Here is a 20,186-nt window from a genome sequence, read left to right as displayed (position 1 = left end):
TTAATATTAATAGTTTTCATTATTTACACAATTTTTAAGCGCACTAACGCTCCCTCTCTCACGCGCTTGTTGCCGGATGCTGCCCACTAGCTTACTGTGCTGTTGTTGCGTTATGACATGACATGATGCGTCCAGCAAGGAGCCGAACGGGATCAGAAGTGAAGTACGGCGGGTAGGGACATGGGTTAGCCAAGAAAATTAAAGGGATTCGTTAAGACTCGCCCTAATCCTGCCTCGCCAACGCAGACCAATCATCATCCTTTGCCAAAGAAAACCCCACGGGAAAGCATAGAGGCTAGCGGCAAGAATTAACCAACAGCCAAACATCCTACGGGTGAGCGGACATCCGTCAACTCGTCAACTCGTTGTTGCTGTCAGCGGCGTGGCCTCCCCGGAAGCAATGGATGCCTGAACGGAGGGAGAGGCAGCAATGCATGCGCTTCTAGATAATCTGTATTAATTTATCAACGTAGCTTTGGCTACGTCCGTCAAGCAAGCCAACAAACGTGCTCTATTCATTCTTCAAAGTAACAAACGGAACCCCTTCGAACCTGTTAAAGCACGGGCTGTGATGGACTGCGAGGGCCTAGCTTCCTAGTTCTCCCAGTCTTTTATGCAAAGCGGGCCAAGTGTGGCAAATTGAAACGTATTTCTAAAGTTTGTATTGCTTCTTAATTGAGTAATTTATGATCGGGCAAAACCGTGCTGATGTGTCGGCACTGGTCATCTGGGCGGTCCTCGGCCACGATCGGGAGCGCCCTTATTGCAGTATCCAGTGCGATCGCTTCCGAACAGTCCACTGTGGTTGCACTTTTCCGGCCATTGACTGACTGGGACCACCGCAGGCGACGTGGCTATGATCTCAGCGGCACGGCCGATGTCGCCAAGCGCGGCATCGGAGGTCGGAGCACACAGAGAGCAGACTGTGTGCAGCATCCGTGGTGTGGTGCGCTGGTGGTGCCAGTCCATTGCAAGCAAGTGGGCCGCGGGATGCATTGCCCCCGTGTACGTGCCTGGTGGAGCAAACAAAACACTTTACCCTGGCGCCCGATCTCAAACTCTCGAGTACTTGACCGATTGATCGATGCAAAATAACAGACGTCCGCCTTCTTGGACCCAGGACCCGGGGGGCCGGAAGAATTTGCATCAAGCGTTAGCAAAACAGTGAAGTGAATCACCGTGCGTCTTGTAATGTTTTCTATTTGCTAGGCAAACTCATCCCGCCCCTGACTCCCTGGTTAGGGTTTTAAAGTTTCCCGCTCCCGATTTTTAAATCAACGCATAAGCGCGCTGTCTTTCTTCCTACGCGCAACCACTGTTACGGCGCCTTCAAGTCAATTAATGTCCGCACGGCCATTAACTTTTTAATGTCATTACTTCCTGTCCTAGGATCCTGCACCGAGACGCATCGCAAGGATGTGCGCCACACTTTACGCGCTATTTTGGAGGTTCTTCCGGCGCTGTGGCTCCTTTTATTTGCTTTCAACGTATCCTTTTTGTTCGAAGAGGGGAGGGATGCTATGTCCCATTTAGAAAAGATGGGAATTGTCTGCGTAGGGTAGGGAGTAAAGCTGATGAATATTTTTTGAGGCAGATCTTTTTCCTGCCTTTCCTGTGTTGAATACCGTAACATTTGATAATCATTTAAAAATTAATACAAAGACAATTTTTTGTAATCTAAAAATACAGCAGTTAGGTATAAAAAGAAATGGTGTTGAAGTACTTTATGAAATAATTATTAAAAATAATGTTTACGGAAAATAATTAACTCATATGACATTTCTTCGTACACAACGTTGACACAATAGTACATCTACTTCCGAGACAAGCGCACTTCCATCAATTTGAAAACGAAATTGATTGGTAAATTAATTCGTGAAATGCATTTCGAACAGACTTTGTTGTAAGCCGATCCATCGGGATTGATGGAAGGTGACATCATTCCTCTTTTACCACGCGAACCACTTCTGGGTCAGATTTTTTTATATATACGCAAATTAATTGACGTTCTTTATGAAATACATGGCGATGATAGCATGGACATGATGCATTATTCTAATAGGCAATTTCAATTAACAGCAATCTACAGAAGAGCATGCTGCAAGCTCAACCTGCTCGTGGAAAGTTCCAGACAGTTGAAAGGAGGATTGGCATTATTTTCTGTCCGTAGAGATGACATTGACGAAAATATATGTGTTTAAATCGACCAACGTTAAAGGCCGCCAAATTTCATGTTTGTGTTCATCTTCGTTTGTAATGTATTTATTGCTAGTTTGAACAGCAAAAAAGTAATAACAATAACCCTACGGCTGACCCTGCCGGCCGGAAGGATAGGGCAAACCGCTCACTATCAGACGGGTCCCGGGGCCAATGCAAAGTACATACATCATGTTAGCACACATCAATGGCTTGGCCCGCCGGTGTTGTATTGATTTTAATGGAGCACGGACGGCATACGGAGTCGCCGGCTGGGAAAGGATGCGGCCATGATCATCGCTTATGTGGTGGCGTTAAAATAAATATAACAATTCTAACCACAACAAAGTCCAAATCCGCGCCCTGCCAGTGGTGATACTTGAAGATGCTGATAGTGTGGCGGTACAATCAAGGATCGTCCCGAGGTCCCGCGTTCATTGAGATTTTTGCTGCGAGCCGATTGCAGCGTATTTCATTTTCATTTGCTTCTTCACAGTGAACCATTATTATTTTTTGCGCTCACTACCACATCAGAGGTTTTGTGTGTTCTTATCGAGGCACCACATGTTGGTTTAAAAATTCCCTATTTTTACGACCATGTCCGCGCCCTGTAGGTTATCGGACGATGGGCGAGGACAGCAGAGTCTATGCTGCGACTCTTCTCTGCTCCAATACGCAGGCTATGTGCCTGAGATGTCTAGTTATTGCATGCATGAACATTCAACTAACCACATTACAACCATTTGTCCCCATTCCGGTGCAGTAATCATTTTTTGTAAATTATGTTCTTAGCGACAAATTGGTTTCGATTTGTTGAAGTGATTTACATTCTGCGTGGGTATGAGTTACAACAAGGGAGGTCATAAATTTATTACAAGTCTTGCTAAGAGGCAGCAAGATTTATCACCTTTGAGATATAAATGTTCTAGCAAAATAGGTATGTCAAACCATGTTTTGCCCTTTCAAAAAACCACCAAGACAGTCGCATTAGAAGCACATCATACGCGCTCTATGCACGCACACATATGTTGTGATCGTTTGCGTTACAGACAGTGTATTACTGCCAAAACAAGAGGAACCATTAGCGTGACGCGAAGGGAAGAAGGTAGAAAAAATCAAATTTCTTTCTCCCGCTTCTTTCACCTAGACAGGCAAGCCGTGAGTAAAAGCTTTCAGTGTTGGCATTTTCTGTTATGTTTTTTGGCTTATGTTTGATGATACATTTCTAGCGAAGAACGTTCCGTCTCCTCGCAAGAAAAAATAACCTAGCCCATAACATTCCCGTCGCTTCTGTTCCTACGCACACACACACAGCGGCTAAATCAGCGCCGCGCAAACAAATTGACAGAGAATTTAATAATTTTTTATCCAATTTTTCGTGGTAGCTCAAAGGCGGCTAAGTCGCAAGATGCAGCTTTGGATGAAGCATGAAAAATAAAAGAAAACTCTGCCCTTGGAAACCCCCCCTGTTTGGTCGTATGATGCTCGTTTAGTGCAAGATTTAGGTAAACGCAAGAACGTGTCAGAGTAGTGTAAAGGACTGCTTTCTGAAAGAGCTTTTCGATTGCAACGATAATAAAATTTAACTTTTATGCACCGTTAGTCGAAAAAATCCTGCATATAAACAGCCTCTGGCCGTTGCCGTTAGAACGGACGAGAATTTCTCAACTGTTTGACTTAGCCATTATTCACCTTTGCGTTTGGGTGCTTATTTTCTCCCTTTGGAACGGAGTTAAAGGATAGAACATTAAAGTAATAGTAAAAAAAACAGCACCACGGCAGATTTCTGTCACGCCAGGAAACCATCAACACCTTGCTCGGCTAATGAACGAATATGATGACACTGCACGATAATGCCGACGACGCAGCCAATGGCTAAGGTGGATGAGCAAAGTGTAAACAGTTGCTGAACGATAATGGCTTGAGCGCATCAACTGCATCGTCGTACCGTCCAGTACACTCGCGGTGGTGAATGATCACAACCGATGGCAAGGTTGTATCATCACGCAAAATAGGCGCACAAAACTAAGCACACACACACACATGCACACACAAGTTTTATTGTTTTGTGGCTCAACTTAGTACTTGAAGCATACATTTTTGAAGATTTGATTATTTTAAAATCTTGGCTGTAGCATGCCGCTCGGAGATAATCTATCCTGCGCTGCACTCGTCAGTCAGCAATTCATTCTGACGACAAAAATAACCTTGAATTTGGTTCATAATTATACACACGAGCTTTGGTTCCATTTTCGATGTACAATTTCACAATCGCACGACCCGTACAGCATTATCATCGGCGGTAAAGGTCACTTAAGAGTGATCCGTTCCGTGTCCATTCTTCACTTAGCCGTCATAACACAGGTTGGCTTTTCGACACTCATGAGTTAAAATTATGATAACGGTTCTGAGTAAAAGCACATTAGATTAGATCGCACACTAGAACACCAGTGAAACGTCTTACATTTGTGAAGCATGAAATATATGCCTAATAATAGTCACCGGGAACGAATGGAATTATTGTGTTTTTAAATATAAGGGAAGAACATGTACGGTCGTTTGAATGTGAATGTATGGCGCCTTTAAAAATCTATTAAACTGAACAATTCTCTGAAGTATCTCATCTCATTCAATGAAGCAAAAACATCGCAAAAAACAGATCAGGAGATTGGCTTTGTGGAATTTGTACCATATTTTTAACTTGGAGTGAAATGTTCCCGTAGGATTGTTTCATTTCTCACTGCCCATATGACCAGCCCTATCCCAAAACGATCACACAGTCCTGACTGAAACCGTCGGTGTAAGCGCAACACGATCATTACGGTATGTGAAAATGTGCTTCTTCGCACGCCAACGGATTCTGAGAACGAAAGCGATCCGCATGCCATTAGACCGCGCGCGTTAGCTTTATGCAGATGAAAATGTAAATTAAACCTGAATTGTCCTCCAAGATAAACCTCGCAACTTCTTCCTCCCCGCGAGCGTGAGGTCAGTTGGCACCAGTTCAGCGCCATAAAATACGCGCCTGACAAATGAAGTGTCAGCAAAACACACCCGCGATCGAACACACCCAACAGCTAGGGCATGACTCAAGTCCACCGGCACCAGCAACCCCTAGAGCTCAGACACGATCAACAGCAGACACGGCGAACAACACGGCATTGAAAATTGTAACACACATCTATTCCCACCGGATCAGTGGATATTCACCGAAAACTGTAAACTAAACTAATAAGCGCCAGCAGAGAGTGTCACTGGGCACACGATCACTCCCACCCCCTACACAGAAACGCACGCACACACACACACACATACGCCAGCGTTTGTACAATGGAACACCGCGGAAGGACGTCCTGAGCAGCTCAAGATGCGTCCGCACTGTTTCGTTTTCCGGCACCGACTAACGTACTAGCGGGCGTACGACTGGCCGACTCGGTTACTATCGCGCTCTGCTGCTGCCTTTGTGAGCGCAGCGCTCGCGAGAGCACGCCCGAGCGAAGGAAGTGCGGGTTACTCATCTCCAGGCCGGCAAACCTTTTCGAGCGTGAACCGAACGGAAATGAACCCTTTGGCGGTATTGGTTTTTGATTGCACGTAGAGTGTGCCCGTGGTGTTGAGTTTTGTTTCAGTAGCAAATGTGCAATGAGCTATTAGCGGTAAAGTTTTGGCCTATCGACAGGCGCACCCAATTATGCACGCTTGGTGGTAATGGTATGTTTGTTTGTGCTGGTAAAATTGCAGCACAGTCACATAGTGCCAGTACCTGAACGCTATCGATGGGAAAGCCCCATCAAACATCTGCAGCAACCGACAGCATCCTATCGCCAGGAACTCATCGCAATGCATGGCAAGAAGTTAGGATCGCGTCATCACCGTTGATTCGTTGATTTATGTTGATCTTCTTGCAGCCAGCCGATGGAAAACCCCATGCCACGATGTGTGTCTTTTTAGTAGAAATGGCCTTTTTGTGCGAAATGGTGCACTTTTTTCCATCGAAAAAAAAGAAGAAATTTCCATCCCTGAAGATGACGCGAAGGGATGTGCACATACACAATCACGATTCTCGCAACAAGAATGTCAAGTGATCCAATCCTAGCTATTTTTTTTTATCCGGGAAAACCTTGAACCACCCACTGTACTGGCGCTTTAGCTGGTGCGTTTTTTGCATTCCTTCTCGTGCCTGATTGAAATCGAAAACACTGATCAGACTATGAGCAAAAAAAAAACACGCTCTCACATGCCCGCCCTGTATAAACAGAAACAATAAAACAACACAGTGCCGCTAGCGCTAGATGAGCGCGGCATTAATCATGTGTGTAGTGCATCAGGGGGCTCGCAGATGCAGCTGAATGCAAATCACTCGTAGCCGCAGTTTCAATTTGTGTTGTGTAATTTATGGCGCTGTCATAAATTAAGCTTTTGTGATATTTATTCCTAATGGGAATTTATTTTATTACTACTGTTTTTTTTCCTTCATCAGCTCCAGCTAAGAACGCCTGCTCTCCTTGGTTGGAATCTTGTACGGTGGAGAATTATACGAACGATCAGGTATGTTTTATACATACTAGCTATCGGTTGTTAAAACTGTTCATCAAATTGCATGACTTTAATGAATTTCATCAATGTCATGATTATTTTGCTATTCTATGCTATTTTGGCAGTCAATGAAAATTCCATGAATTGAAAGTTGATATGTAACTACCAATCAACCGTGACCTAATCACGTGAATTTTTATTTATTCCTTGACATAATGCGAGCTTATAATATTTTTTTTAATTTAATCTTTAATTAAACATCAACTAAGAGCATCTCAAGCCTGTAATAATACCTGATACAGTATAAACTAAGAAATAGATCAACAAGCAAGCTCTAACTTTTCGAGTACGCTCCGTTAACAAGGCTTGAAGAGACAAACATTACTTCGTTTTCTATGCATTCCAGCGCTTACTGAATGCCCCGACCGGTGGCACAGTCGATTGAGTAAGTCATAAAAATCAAACCCTTTCAAACGGTATGTCACGAGCGACCCCCTAAGACCAACCAATCGGCGGACCATTCCATTGGGACCGAAGTAAGAGACACACAACCGTACACAAAGAAGGTCATTCCGAAAGTTCGGCGGTCTAATTTTCGATACACTCACCCGTAATGCCTCTCCCCATTCCTCCCCAGATCCAACAGCAAACACGCTTGGCATCGGTATTTAGTTTAGTTAATATTTTTCATCCACCTTTTGCTTGTCTTTGCCCAGCCACACGAGCTTCAAGCGGCCACGTGGAAGAGTTTTAATGTAATTATCGATTTAATAAAACATCCTTCCGCGGCCCCGGTTGTGGAGACAATTCGCTTCGCGAAAATACGGTTGACATCAACTATCTCACTCGCACTCATACAAACTCCCTTGAGACGGGAGAAGGGGAACATTCTTGGCCTTAGAGGTGGTTCAAATTTTTCACCCAACTCCGAGCGCAGTTCGTTTATCAGTTGAACAAATGAACTGAAACCGCAGCACCCTGACCATGGCGGGAAACGCAACTTCTGCTGGCAGTGTATGTGCGGCGCTGTCCTTTAAGCGCACAGGGCTTCTAATGAAGGGTGAAAATGGGGAGGAAAAAAAATCAGAAGTCACGATTGTACACGACGCTGTGACGGAATTGATCAAACTACGGGCGCACTCTGACCCCAGGCGCAGTTTAGTATCAACGGTTTTTTGAGGCAAGACATATTTACGCCCCGGAAAGTGGAGAGTGAGGTGGCCGCAGCGAGTGTGGCCCGGGAGATGTCGTAGCAAATTTGCACCATCATAAATTATCACGCAACATGAGAGCAATCAAACGCCGGGCCTGTGCGATGTTCGCTGCGAACAGTTGGTGCCCTGTGATGGGAAGTGATAGCGGTTTAAGTACTGTTTTTAAAAAACGCTTAACACCAATTCGCGCTCATGTCAATTCGTTTTGCTTTTTGCAATCAATTCCTCGAAGAAAGGCTACCTCTGTCTTGTCTCGAGCCCCACGGTTGGCGCACGGTTTTATGGGTTGGTTGGGTCACGCACTGACCCGATCCAGGGAGTAGTACGGGAGCCGTCGGGTGCGTAAGCAGGCGCCGACGTTAATGCTAGCATTGCTTTCCGAACCGAAGTGATGTCGGAGTGCGAGCAATGCGCCAAATCGAACCCAATTGAACCAATCAATTTCCAATCGCGAGGTGTTAGAACGTACGTCTATGATAACCACTCACACTCTGGCCGCCGGCTGATGTGTTGCGGAGGGTTTCTGGAACGCGCCATATCAATCAGACCCCGTCAGACGCACACGGTCCCGAGCAAACCTCTCCCTTGAAGGAGAAAATCTGTCCCGCGCGAACTACCGCTCTCGCCCAATCAGCGATGAATGCCTGCATTTTGGCGGGCTGAACTGGATGAACCCGCGTCCCCCGCGTCCCAGCGCAAGCGAAGCGACATTCCAGAGTGGCACAGTAAGCACTAAAAATAATATTCCATCGCTCGCAAGCAACGCCGCCTATCCCGGCCGGCTTTGGTGCAGCGCCGCTGCCTGTGTGATCCGTTTGGCTAGATCTGCAAGATCGTGTCATTGAATGTAAATAATATGCGGTGGGATACAGTGGGGTGATGATATCAACATATGACTCGGTGCATTTGTTCCAGCATCTAGCTGATGTGTGCGAATAGAATAGACACAGCTGCACTAAGCGCCCGAAGGGCAAAAGTTTGATCGCGGCAGCAGGCGCTCCACGCGCATTAATTGTCGTTAGGGTTTTAGCTGTAGTTAGGGACCAGCTTTGCTTGTGTGCGAGTGTGTGCTTAGAGATGCTAAGCAAGAGAGTTGTTGTATTTCCTTTGTAAAGAGAGATCAAGAGTAATGAACTGTAGTAGCAATCAAAGTTTATAGAATGCAGCTTACTGAAGAATTTAATTTAGTTTAATAAATTTCTAAAATTTTGACGTTTTACTACCGCGGGAGGGAGAAGTATTGCTTGCGTATCGAATCGTGCTTAATGGATTATAAAATGGGGTGAATGAATTGAGGCACGTGCTTTGCTTCACAATTGCCCAATCAAACCTACTGTAAATCAAATTGTACGGATAATGATACGATCTGTTACCATACGGAACTATGAATTTTTGTAGGATATTCACCAATATTTTCTTATGACGGCTTATTGAATAACTTTTAAAACTATTCGCTATTATTAACGACCTTAGCAAAATATCAAACTTTACGAATATAAAATATTATTATCCGAACATTTCAGACGGCATGTGATGTCAACAAGGTTTGATTTCTAGTTAATTAAACGATTTCTCGTGTTCCTCACTGTTTTCTGGTAACGCAAACAAATGTTCAAAGTCAGTAAAACAAATTGCGTGCAAATGGTTAAAATAAGAAACGAAATGGAATTGCACATCGCAATAAACAAAACACCCGTTCAGATGGTTCGCGAAACATCCCTTTCTGGCAGCAGGTTTTCGAGTCCGAGTTAGTCTTGAACGTTCCATAAAAACTAACTCTATCTCTTTCCGATTATCTTGTACAAAAACTTAGTAAAACTTAATTTTTGCCAATGATTTTTTTTGTCTGTCTCTTCCAAACCATCGGTAAACGGAAAAGCAGTTAATAAAAGACGCGGGGCAGAGTAGACAGGGTCTAAGTTTTGCTTTGCTGAAAACGTTCTCAATCCTAACCTCGCGGCATGCCAAAGCACAGCCCAATTCGTTAGAAGTTTGTGTGCGGCTCATAATAAATATTTGAAGTCACGCAATCGAATTGGAATCGGTTGAGACAAAAACGAAGCTCCGTATCAGCGCACACCATGCAAACGCTGGCCGCGATAGCTGTTTGGTAGCGAGTTTTTAAAAAGCGATTGCCACCGTCCAATTTGTGTGGCTTCGTCTGACAAACTTGCGCAAAATGGATCGGCCGGGGGCCGCTGGTATGTAAAACCTATCGTGATTACTGTAGATTGGCGTTTTGTTCCCGCCCGATTGGACTGTGCCGGCAAGGGGCAAGACAGTAAACGTTACTGTCTTGGAGGTTAGATCGTGGTTGTACGATATGCGCCGTGCTCTCGTTTTTAACTTGATGACATTTTTATAGGTAAGCTGGGTCAAATCATATTTGTCGTCTATCGTAGCTCTTGTTTGGCGGAATCCCTAGCAACATTTTATTTACGTGTGAAACTGTTTGCTCTCAGCTGCTCTCTTACGGACAGGAGAAAGCCCTAGACCGGCATTTGCAAAACACAGTCGTCTGACCGATGAAAAGTTTCTGTGGAGGAGTAGTAAATCTACGCTAGAACAATTCATTAGCGAAACCGATACGATAATGAACTGCATGAAGCCCCTGTATAATAGAAAGTTGTTCGCTTCTTCGCTTGGAAACGGAGCAAACGGGCAGCGAGGCCCTAGAATTGACCAGACTCCAGCTCAGAAATAGCTCGTGGCTGAGTTACTGCTATTTACCCGGTCAGATTTGGCAAACGTAGCGCAATGTTCTGTGATAAATAAAGCAGTGAATGAGAATAGATATACTACAATAAACCCGCCAGTTTAAAGTTGAAGTAAAATTAATTATGCGCTGCATAACTTTGAAAATGGAAAAGACCATATGATATCTTCCCTCCTGAGGAGTTTGAGATGAACAACCATAAACCTAATTGCAATGAGATTCAAATATATTCACTAAACTTAAAAAAAAAACTACATCTCAAATGATAATGAAACAGGATCCTTTTTCCGGTTCAGAAAACAATTATCAAAAAGGTAGAATCCAGCTAGAAAATATACGTTAATAGCCGCTTTCCTACAAAATATTTCCTCGTGCGGTCATCATCTTGTAAGGCTCTTGTGTAAACACTGCAATCAACACTTCAGATGGCTCACACCTCAATAGAGGGTTCTTTTGTGTTTATAAGACCAAAGGATATGATTATACTTATATACTACTTGAGATAATGAAACCAAAACGAAACCTGTTGTTTGAGGGTGGTTCAATTAAACCTTGTTCAAATGGTTCCTTTCCATTCTTTTTCGGTCGTTTCGCTAAGGATTTTCTTTAAAATGTTAACTATTTGAATTTTATTTAGAAAATTCCGAATCTTTCAATAAGCTACGAAATGGAGAATACTTGCAGATTTTATTGTTTTATAATTTCTGATTATTTAATACAATAAATTTACTTATATTTTTTATTATGTTATCTTTCAATAGATTTAAATGTCTATAAGCAAATAAATATATTCTAATAGCAATGAGGACTTATACACCTCTGCTCACTACCATTATGAATTAACAATAAGTTCTTCGTTGACACAGAAAAAACATACATCTAGATTTCATATGCATGATAAGAATAAAAATATATTCTAGGAAGTGGCAATCGATGTGACATAATTGAGTCCAATAATAATGCTCTATCTTGAGCGGCTTCGCTGTGAAACGACTTAAAGGCACCGCGCCACGGAATAGATGCTCATCTACACAAACCAACCATAATCTAGGCCACGCTTAAAACATTCCCTTCTCGCTCCAAACCCTCCAAACGTAGGGCAAACTTGCATATACACCGTTCTAAGCTAAACGCACGGAAGCTGGACCGAAAATAGTTTCACTTTTATGCTTTCTAGGCTACCATCCGGAACTGTGGAACTTTAAGTGGTTCCTCTCACGATTTACAAGACTCGTTGCTCGGCAACTCGTAACAGGGCTCGTAGTAACAGGGCACAAACGGGGCACACACACACACACACACACACCGACAAGTAGCAGCAGCGTCTAGTAATTAGATTCGACCAATTAGCGATATGCATATTGCACCCTGCATTTGCATACATCTATGACGAACGGGCGGGAGCGTCGTCCTAAGAAAAGTGACCTGCATTCCCTTGCTGGCCGAAGTGGGGGGGAGTGTGTATGCATGCACTGAGGTGCTGAAAATGGCGAAAGCGGAAAATAAAAATCGCCTCGACTGCTCTCGTGCCGTCAGCACATCTTAGCGCAAACGATCGTATCGCTCTTCCGGGGCATCTGCTTTTAACTTTAAGGGTATGTGTGTGTGTGTGTATGTATGAGCAAGCGCAAGAGGAAGAAGGAAGGCAGTATGCCTACACATCATGTTCGTGGTAATGAAACATGTTTGATCTATAAATCTGCAGAGATAACGTTTGCGATACGGTTGGCGTTTTTCTCCCTCTCACTGCCGAGGGTTTCCCAGCGTTCTTCTACGTTCTTCTTTTTTACCGCCAGCAAGGAATCCTTCAATGAACGGATGGATTTTTTACACGCTTGATGACATGCATGCCGTGCCCATTGGCGTCATTACTCACCCTGTCCCTCGGTCGGTGTCGGTTTGTCGTCCTGACCTTCCGCAACGAGCCAAACGGGCGTCGAACGGTGCACGTTTTCGCTCCGTACGCTTCCGCAGCGTGGAAAACAAATCCCGGCGAATTCTCACGTCGTACCAAACATTTTTCAACACCGCCATCGAATCCCTTGATGCCTTCATTCGGGTGTCAAATGAGTTCGTGTCGGTGTCGCAGGATTTATGCCGCCAACGGTGCAGCATCAAACCACTGCACAGTCTGTGGAACGAGCCCCCGACCGTGCCGATGTTCACCTGAGTGAGGCTCTTCAAGAGGAATTTTAAATTACCACTCTTTTTACGCTTATGCCGGTAACATCATGTTCCCTCTCACTGCTGCCAGGTACAAGCAGAGGAGCGAAACTCTAAAAAAAATCGTCTCGATGCCACCCCACGTATCGTGTTATGTTGCCGGTGCATCAGATGATTGATAAAATAAAAGCTCTCAATGCATGCGTGGACAGCGAATTAGATTCATGTAACGCTCTAATCTCATCGCTCCAAAAATCAAAAATCGCTCCGGTTCATATCAACTAGCGCAACACACTTCAATAAAACATCGGTACACCACTTCATAGCGTGGATTGAATTTCCTGTAGGCGTGTGTGTGTATTGACCTACCCAACAGCCCTCAGGAGAGGTTCGTAATATGATCATCCTTTCGTTCGGTTTTCGGTTTTTGGTTCAATCTCGTTGTGTTAGTTTTTTTACACTAGTTTAATCGATTGAAATTCCTTTTGAAAAGCTTTTCGTCACATTTCGACAAGGGTTATCTTTCATTTATGAACCTGTTCCTAACTCGTCGACCGGATGTGCTTTTGTAGAAAGGCTTAGGTGTAACAAAGGCAGCTGAATGTGGCATAACTTTAATGAAACCTTTTTATTAAAAAAAAACCATACCACTTTTTCACATTTGCTTAAGTGTGGTGTGGTTTGTTAAAGCCTATTTGAACCTTTTTGTGCCTTTTTTGTAGATACTATTGGTTTCAAATAAGTTTTCTATGTAACGAAACATATTTATAATTACAGTGCAGAATTCAAATGCACAGTTACGCGCACCAACAGCTCACCCTTTGATTACACGGTCCCTGGAAGTAATGCGGCCTTTAGGATGAAACAGTTTGGTAGGATTTTGATTTACGACGCTGGAAAGTAAATAAATTCAACCCCTAAAAACCGGGTGTAATATTTGTTTTCGCTGCGGTTTCGATTTAAAAGGGCCGAATGAAAAACGCCTTGAAGTAGGGCGTTCCACGTGGTGTCACAATAACATAACTAACAGCAACAACTTTTCTAGAGTAAACAGAACTGTAACACACACACCCAGAAGGAGAACAAAAAACATACAGACACCAACTATAGCTCGGGAGGAAAATTCATTCGCCCGATGGCATTGAATCCCGAAACGAGAGCATACATTAGTCGCACCGCGGGTGGTACAGCAATGAGTCGAGTCTTGAAGGGTGTCCAAGCATTCCGGTACATCGATGAAACCGACCCAACCGACCGTACGGGAAGCGCGACGATTTTCTTCGAGGGTTGGAAATTGTACGCGGAGAAAAAAAAACACACACACAAAACGTCTGGATAGGGCGGAAAATGCTCCACGAGTGACTTCGACTCTCACGCCGGAAAGGATGCTGCTCTGAAATTATGCGTTGTCGTCCTGTCCTTGCACGCGGCAAGTATAAATGATAACGAACGCACACACACACACACAAAACCCATCATCATCGCACCAAACGGCACACACCACAAAATGGGGCGGAAACTTTTGCGCACCCGAGCATGAAGCACGAAACCGTGCAGCCGTGCTGGGTGCGATGCGTTTTGCTTTGCGTGGGCAAAAACACACAACTGGATGCTGCCTGGTGGACGACGCCCGGTTGTCACTCTGTACTGCTGCCCACCCACGGAACTCAGTGTTCATTTTATGTCTTGCCCACCCTGGAGGTGGTGAAAATGGAACGACACTCGATTTTACTTGCCATTGGATTGTGTGGCAACGAAAGACTTAAAGTTGAATGGGAAAATAAGAACCTTTTGCTTTCATGTCTCTTGCAAACAAATAATGTCATTTTTTTAAACAAAACAGATAAAACATACGAAAAGCGTGGGAAAAAATGAAAGAAAAATTAAACTTACCCGTCGAGGGACAGTCGGCTTCATCCTGTCCGTCGCTACAGTCACGATGGCCGTCGCACTTCTTCGCAAGCGATACACATCTGGTTCCGTCGCATGAAAACTCGTCCTTTTCGCACTCTGATTAGTGTTGCACGGCAAAAATAGATGTGTGGGAAAAAAGGGTAAACAATTGCAAATCAATAAACGTTAACCGTTACAAAATGATCAAGTGAAGCGTTGAAAATGGCGACGGACAAGGCGGCACACCGATGAAAGAGCAAACCAATAAGAGTTTAATTTTTGTTACTGAACCCCGCCGAAAGCATTGACAGTCGTGTGATATTACCGCATGAAGAATATTAGCTGATTAAGCCACGTGAACCCACTCACAGATCGGTGGTTCGTGAAATTGCTTCATTGATTTTAAGGTAGCAGACACACACGCACACACACACACACAGATCTATAAGGACTTACTCAAAACAGAACAAGGACAAAACAAGAGCACAAAAACGCACACAGTAACGCACAGGAACCAAATGCAGATGGAAGTAGGATAAACAATGTGGTTGGCGAAAGAGATAAAGGAGAGTCCAGAGGCTTTCAGACTTTGATGATAATCGATGCACGATGATGATATTGTTCTTAGAAAATATGCAACGCAAACAACATCCAGACAATGTGGAAAGAAAGCGATTATGGTTTTAGCCCCAAGGTTAAGTTTCTTTAAATGAGATAGTTAGTGACATAAGGCGTGAAATGAAAAATCTCATGAAAGAGAACAACAGCACAAATTTGTTTTAGTTATGATCAAAACAAAAAAAACTTATACAAAGTACTCGAATCATAGCAAATGAACAGATGAAATTAGATCGGATGAATCCAAATAAAATGGGAAAATCAAACAGAAACCCGAAAAACACACACACACAGTAGCAGTTGGTGAAGAATGAAGCCCAGGCAAGATCATTGGATTGGAAGCTCCCCACAGAAAAGCAGCGGGATAATGGAAGGTAACAAACAAAACAATAGAGCAAGCCAAAGTGTGCGAAACGCGAAGACGCGGAGGGCAACAGAGCAAACAATGAAATAAATCATAACCAACTTTGGCACTCGGGTGCGTTTTCATCTTCGCCGTTGGGACAGTCGGGTCGGCCGTCACACCACTGGACCGCACAAATGTACACGGACGTCTTGCCGCACCGCACTTTGTCGTCGCCCCGGCACAGATCCTGCGTTTCCTCCGCATCGTAATCGCCGAAACGAGCCCGCACCGTGGTCGGCTCCACGTCATCCACGTCGTTCGGGCCACCGATCGGTCGATCGGTAGCGTAATCCTCGTCTTCGTCCTCCTCATCGTCCTCCTCCTCGTCGCCTTCATCGTCGCGGATGGGGTCACGGACGGGGTCGCGGACGGGGTCGCGGGCGGGGCCGCGGACGGGATCCCGGGACAGAGCCGGGAAGGGTTCAAGAATTACCTCATCCTTGCCTAGATCGTCAGCATCTACACCTGCGCGTAGCAAGCGTAGGAACGCGGGAACGCCGGAACATGAATGGGAACAGGACAGGGAAAGCGTTAACATAAGGGGCAACGGTGCATGGGGTAGAGTGTGCAGCAAAGGGACCGTGCGTGAACGAAATCTCGCACGTCTGTCATGTTGCCGTCGAGTAAAGTGGAAGTCACTGCGGAAGTTTGATCCAGCATTCTTCGGTTAAAGTGTATGTATAAATATTCAAACAAACCACCCGCGTGGCAGTAACGCGACACACACACACACGCAAAAGAAACTATTCATTCAAAGGGTGGGCTGGGGGGACTACGTTGCTAGATCTAGAAAAAAGTCCTAGGAATGGGATGCCTAAAATGGGTGATACGCCATATTTACCGGTGTCATCTGCCAGCACTAGGGAAAGACCGTCCGGGCGCAATTCGTAGTGACCGCTCTCAAGCTGGGAACGGATTCTATCCTCCATTTCGTCCAGGTTGAAGTCTTTCGGTGCATTCAGCTCGAGCGTTACCAGTGTTAGCTGGTTGCTGGACGGATATGGGCTAAAATTTGTAACAAAAAATTATTAACTTTATATTCAACAACATTACATTTAATTAACGTAAACTAAGAGTAAATGTGAGTTCGATCGAGTAAAACGCAACTAATAATCCCAGTATCCCCATAATGCGTTCAACCACGTGGTGCTCGATATGTAAGCTAGTCGTGTAAAAATTGCGCCAAATCTCCGTTCACTCACGCGTGAGCAAAAGATGAAGCGAGACGGCAAAACAACAAGTGAGAAACTCCATTCGTGTTGTAAATTCTTCCTCACTCACTTGCGAGCACCGGTCGTCAATCCGAATCCCACGGATGAACCAATCTGCAGCCAATCTCACGGATGAACCGAAAGCTTAGCCGATTTAGCATGCAACATTGCGTACAAGAGCGGCGATTTGTTCATTTTGACTGTTCGGATTATTTCGCTTCGTGTTTTGTTTCGGCACGCTGCCTCGCTTGAACCGGAATCCCCCGTACCTTGGGGAATGTTTATCTTTCTTATATCTGAATTGAATTATTCTGTGTCTAATTCAACCGTTAAATAGGCCATTACATTAACGAAAATTAAATTAAATGCATCGTTTGCTACTCACTCAAAGCGTTTCGCTGTCACCACAAAGTCCGTCCGCAGTGCCTCATCGATCAGGTTCTTCACCAGTGTATTGACGTGCGATAGCTTTTCGGCATTCTGACGAGGATCGCGCATACTGCTGTGGAACGGTTCATCCAGCGTGATTGTCATTTTATCTACAAAAAAAAAGTTGATCTCAGTAAAGCGCATTCCCATTGTCTACCGGACGATGGTTATACTTACAGAATGTCCACGTATCTTCTCCGGGTGCCGATTCACCGGAACCTTCGAAACCGCTGCCTTCGGAGTCGGCGAACGTATCGTACTGGCGCTTAGGACGTATGCCACCGAGCTTGCTCGACTTACCGCCAACGGCCGGTATCGCATTGTGAGCCGCCGGTTGTTTCTGATGCACTCCGGAACCGGACCGCCGGGTAGTTGTCGTTTGCGTGACCGAAGCAGCATCCTTTGCCAGCTTCTGCTCGCGCCTCAGCTGTCGCTCTTCTTTCGTTAGCTGCGCTTTCTTTTTGTTCTTCAGCTTCTGTGGCTTTTCCTGGGCGCTCGCTTTTTTCTTCTGCTTGCCATGCTTGGTGCCGTTGCTGCGGTCAGCTTCGGCTGGCTGTGAGCCGCTCCACAAGCTGTCCAGACTGCGCTTGATGCGCTTCACGTTGCGCACTAGCCAGCTCTGGCTGGAGTCATCGCTTGGCGTTTCATCCGGCAGTGAAACCTCATTGTCGGCCTCATTTTCGGCCTCATTGTCGTCCTCGCCGAACTCCTCGACGTCGTCCGAGACGTAGGACAGCTCGTCGCTCCCGTTTGGCTCACCGATGTCCACCGACTCGTCGGAATGGTCAAACGTGGGCTTCGATTGAGCGGCAAATAATCGAAGATTTTCTTGATTCTCCATATCCATTAGCCTGTCAAAGTTTGATGAGTCGGTTGGCTTTTCATCTTCGAACACCAGGTCGCTGTCCCGTGCACTCTGTGGAGGAAATGGGAGGAAAGAGACTGTTAAAAAAGTCGATCGCTAAAGTTTTTAATTTCACACACTGCTTACACTGTCCAACAACAAAGCTTAAAAATATTACAAAAAAAGCCATTGGTAAGGGTGAAACTTTTTCACAAGACAACCCAAAAATCGATGGCATGATATTTTTTTTTACTCTTCTACAATAAATGGAAAATCTTTCCATCCGCCGTGTTTGCCGGTTTTGGTACGAAATTGCATCCAGAATGACACAATGTGTGTTTTTTTTATTAAACCATTCTTCCCCCCACCGTTGTGCCGAAACGTTGAAGGACCCATTTTGACTGATACTGCGGCGCGGTCACTTTCGCTGTGTGCCGTTGAACGCGCTCCGCTCTCTTGGCTGTTCGTTTGCACCACCAAGAAGTCAGCCCCGAAATCGCGTTTAATCAAATATTCCGAGCACGCGACAGCAATTTTAACCACCGGCATCACGACGCGCTCATTTTTCGCTCGTTTATTAGGTGTTGCTGGTGGTCGATGGCCTGTCCACTCGCCGCCGGGGTCGGTAGGATTCGGCAAAGGGCAGCGTAAAGTAATGTGAAACAAAGTGAGCACACCGAGCGTACAGTCCATGCGCCGGCACCACTGGCAACGAGCGAGATACTTCCTGCCCGGAGGGTTCATTTGCTAGCCCATTTTCGGCTGACGGAACGCTCGGGACGCTGTTGCTGGTGGGCTTGGAACGGCACGAACAGAGCAGAGGATGATTGGGATGGAAGAAAAAACTCAAAAAGTGTAACGTTTCGGAAGATGATGAACAGCTCTATTATGTTTTCCACTCAGAGTAGAAGCGTTCCTCTCGTATTGTTCAAGTTCTAGTGGAATTCTTTAGTTCCGGTAGAATGTACACTGGTTTTTCGGTGTGCAGCGTATGATTTTAATGCATCGAAAACAAACCCAAGAATGTGCATCAAAAAACCTCACACAAACAAAGAAATATCGATTGAAACACTCTCAGCTCATCTCCTGTTGCGTTTCATTCATAACTTCTTTTATCTGATCAACAATCAACGTAAAATGTACGAAGCAGAACACGTGTCAGATCGTAGAAGGGAGTGATAATGTCTCTCCATCCACTCCTCCAACAACTCTATTCGGTCGATGACGGTTCACCATAAGCGAAACAAGATGAAGAAAAGTTCTGCTCGTAGATGAGTTTCATGTAGCATCTTTCTCATGTGCACATTCTTCGGAAGGGCTAATGGAAGAAGAAGAAAAATAACCCGAGATGAACACAAGTGCAAGAAACACATCTTAAAGTGGTCATTTACCGGATCATTTGGTCGCATTTGCCGTACAGAGTGTCGATAATCATGTCTTGGTAATAAGCATACTTCGAATATGTTATTAAAACGCTTACAATAAAACTATTTACTTACAAAAGTAACGAAAGAACGATGATATAGCTCGATGAATGTAAGTTAATACCTTTTTTAAAAAACTTTGAATAAATATTGTAAACGCGTTATGTACACTTGGTTGACGTTAATTACAATTACAACAATAAGCTGTTAAAACAGTTCGAATACCAGGACAGACCAGAAAGTATGCACACGAAAAAGAACATATGGTCAAAATAGGTCAAACAGCTGTGAACTGATGGTTGGGCCCGCTTGCGAAATCTTAAAACTCCCATGAAGGGCAATCGTCAGCTTTGGGCGCCATTGGCGGCTTATTTCTTGCGCCATCCAATCCTAACTCATATAACGGCTACTAACGCCAATGTGTTTATGGTGTTAATTCAAACCCAACCCAACAATTCTGCCATGGGGAAGGTATCCTAGCACCATTCGTTCCCCTCTAAGCATTCCAGCGTATAAAGTAAAATCTCGCAGCCGCC

General features: G+C 44.7%; 1 protein-coding gene across 24 annotated transcripts in view; it reads right to left on the bottom strand.

Moving 5' to 3' along the window:
• LOC120893998 (basement membrane-specific heparan sulfate proteoglycan core protein) overlaps positions 1–20,186 on the bottom strand; it is a 96,471-nt gene that overhangs the window by 44,966 nt on the left and 31,319 nt on the right. For 16 of the 24 annotated variants that reach the window (XM_040296287.1, XM_040296300.1, XM_040296295.1 and 13 more), the window contains exons 3-7: positions 17,560–18,298; positions 17,339–17,492; positions 16,584–16,747; positions 15,803–16,207; positions 14,719–14,835 (exon numbers count right to left, since the gene is read on the bottom strand). In XM_040296287.1, the coding sequence (XP_040152221.1) occupies positions 14,719–14,835; positions 15,803–16,207; positions 16,584–16,747; positions 17,339–17,492; positions 17,560–18,298 (1,579 nt within the window). Of the gene's footprint in view, positions 1–5,375; positions 5,623–14,718; positions 14,836–15,802; positions 16,208–16,583; positions 16,748–17,338; positions 17,493–17,559; positions 18,299–20,186 lie in introns of those variants that run through there. The other 8 variants (XM_040296303.1, XM_040296308.1, XM_040296307.1 and 5 more) reach the window with 8 other exon arrangements.

Source organism: Anopheles arabiensis, chromosome 2 (assembly GCF_016920715.1).
Source record: "Anopheles arabiensis isolate DONGOLA chromosome 2, AaraD3, whole genome shotgun sequence".
NCBI classification, from domain to species: Eukaryota; Metazoa; Arthropoda; class Insecta; order Diptera; family Culicidae; genus Anopheles; species Anopheles arabiensis.
This window is presented reverse-complemented; position numbering and strand designations above follow the sequence as displayed.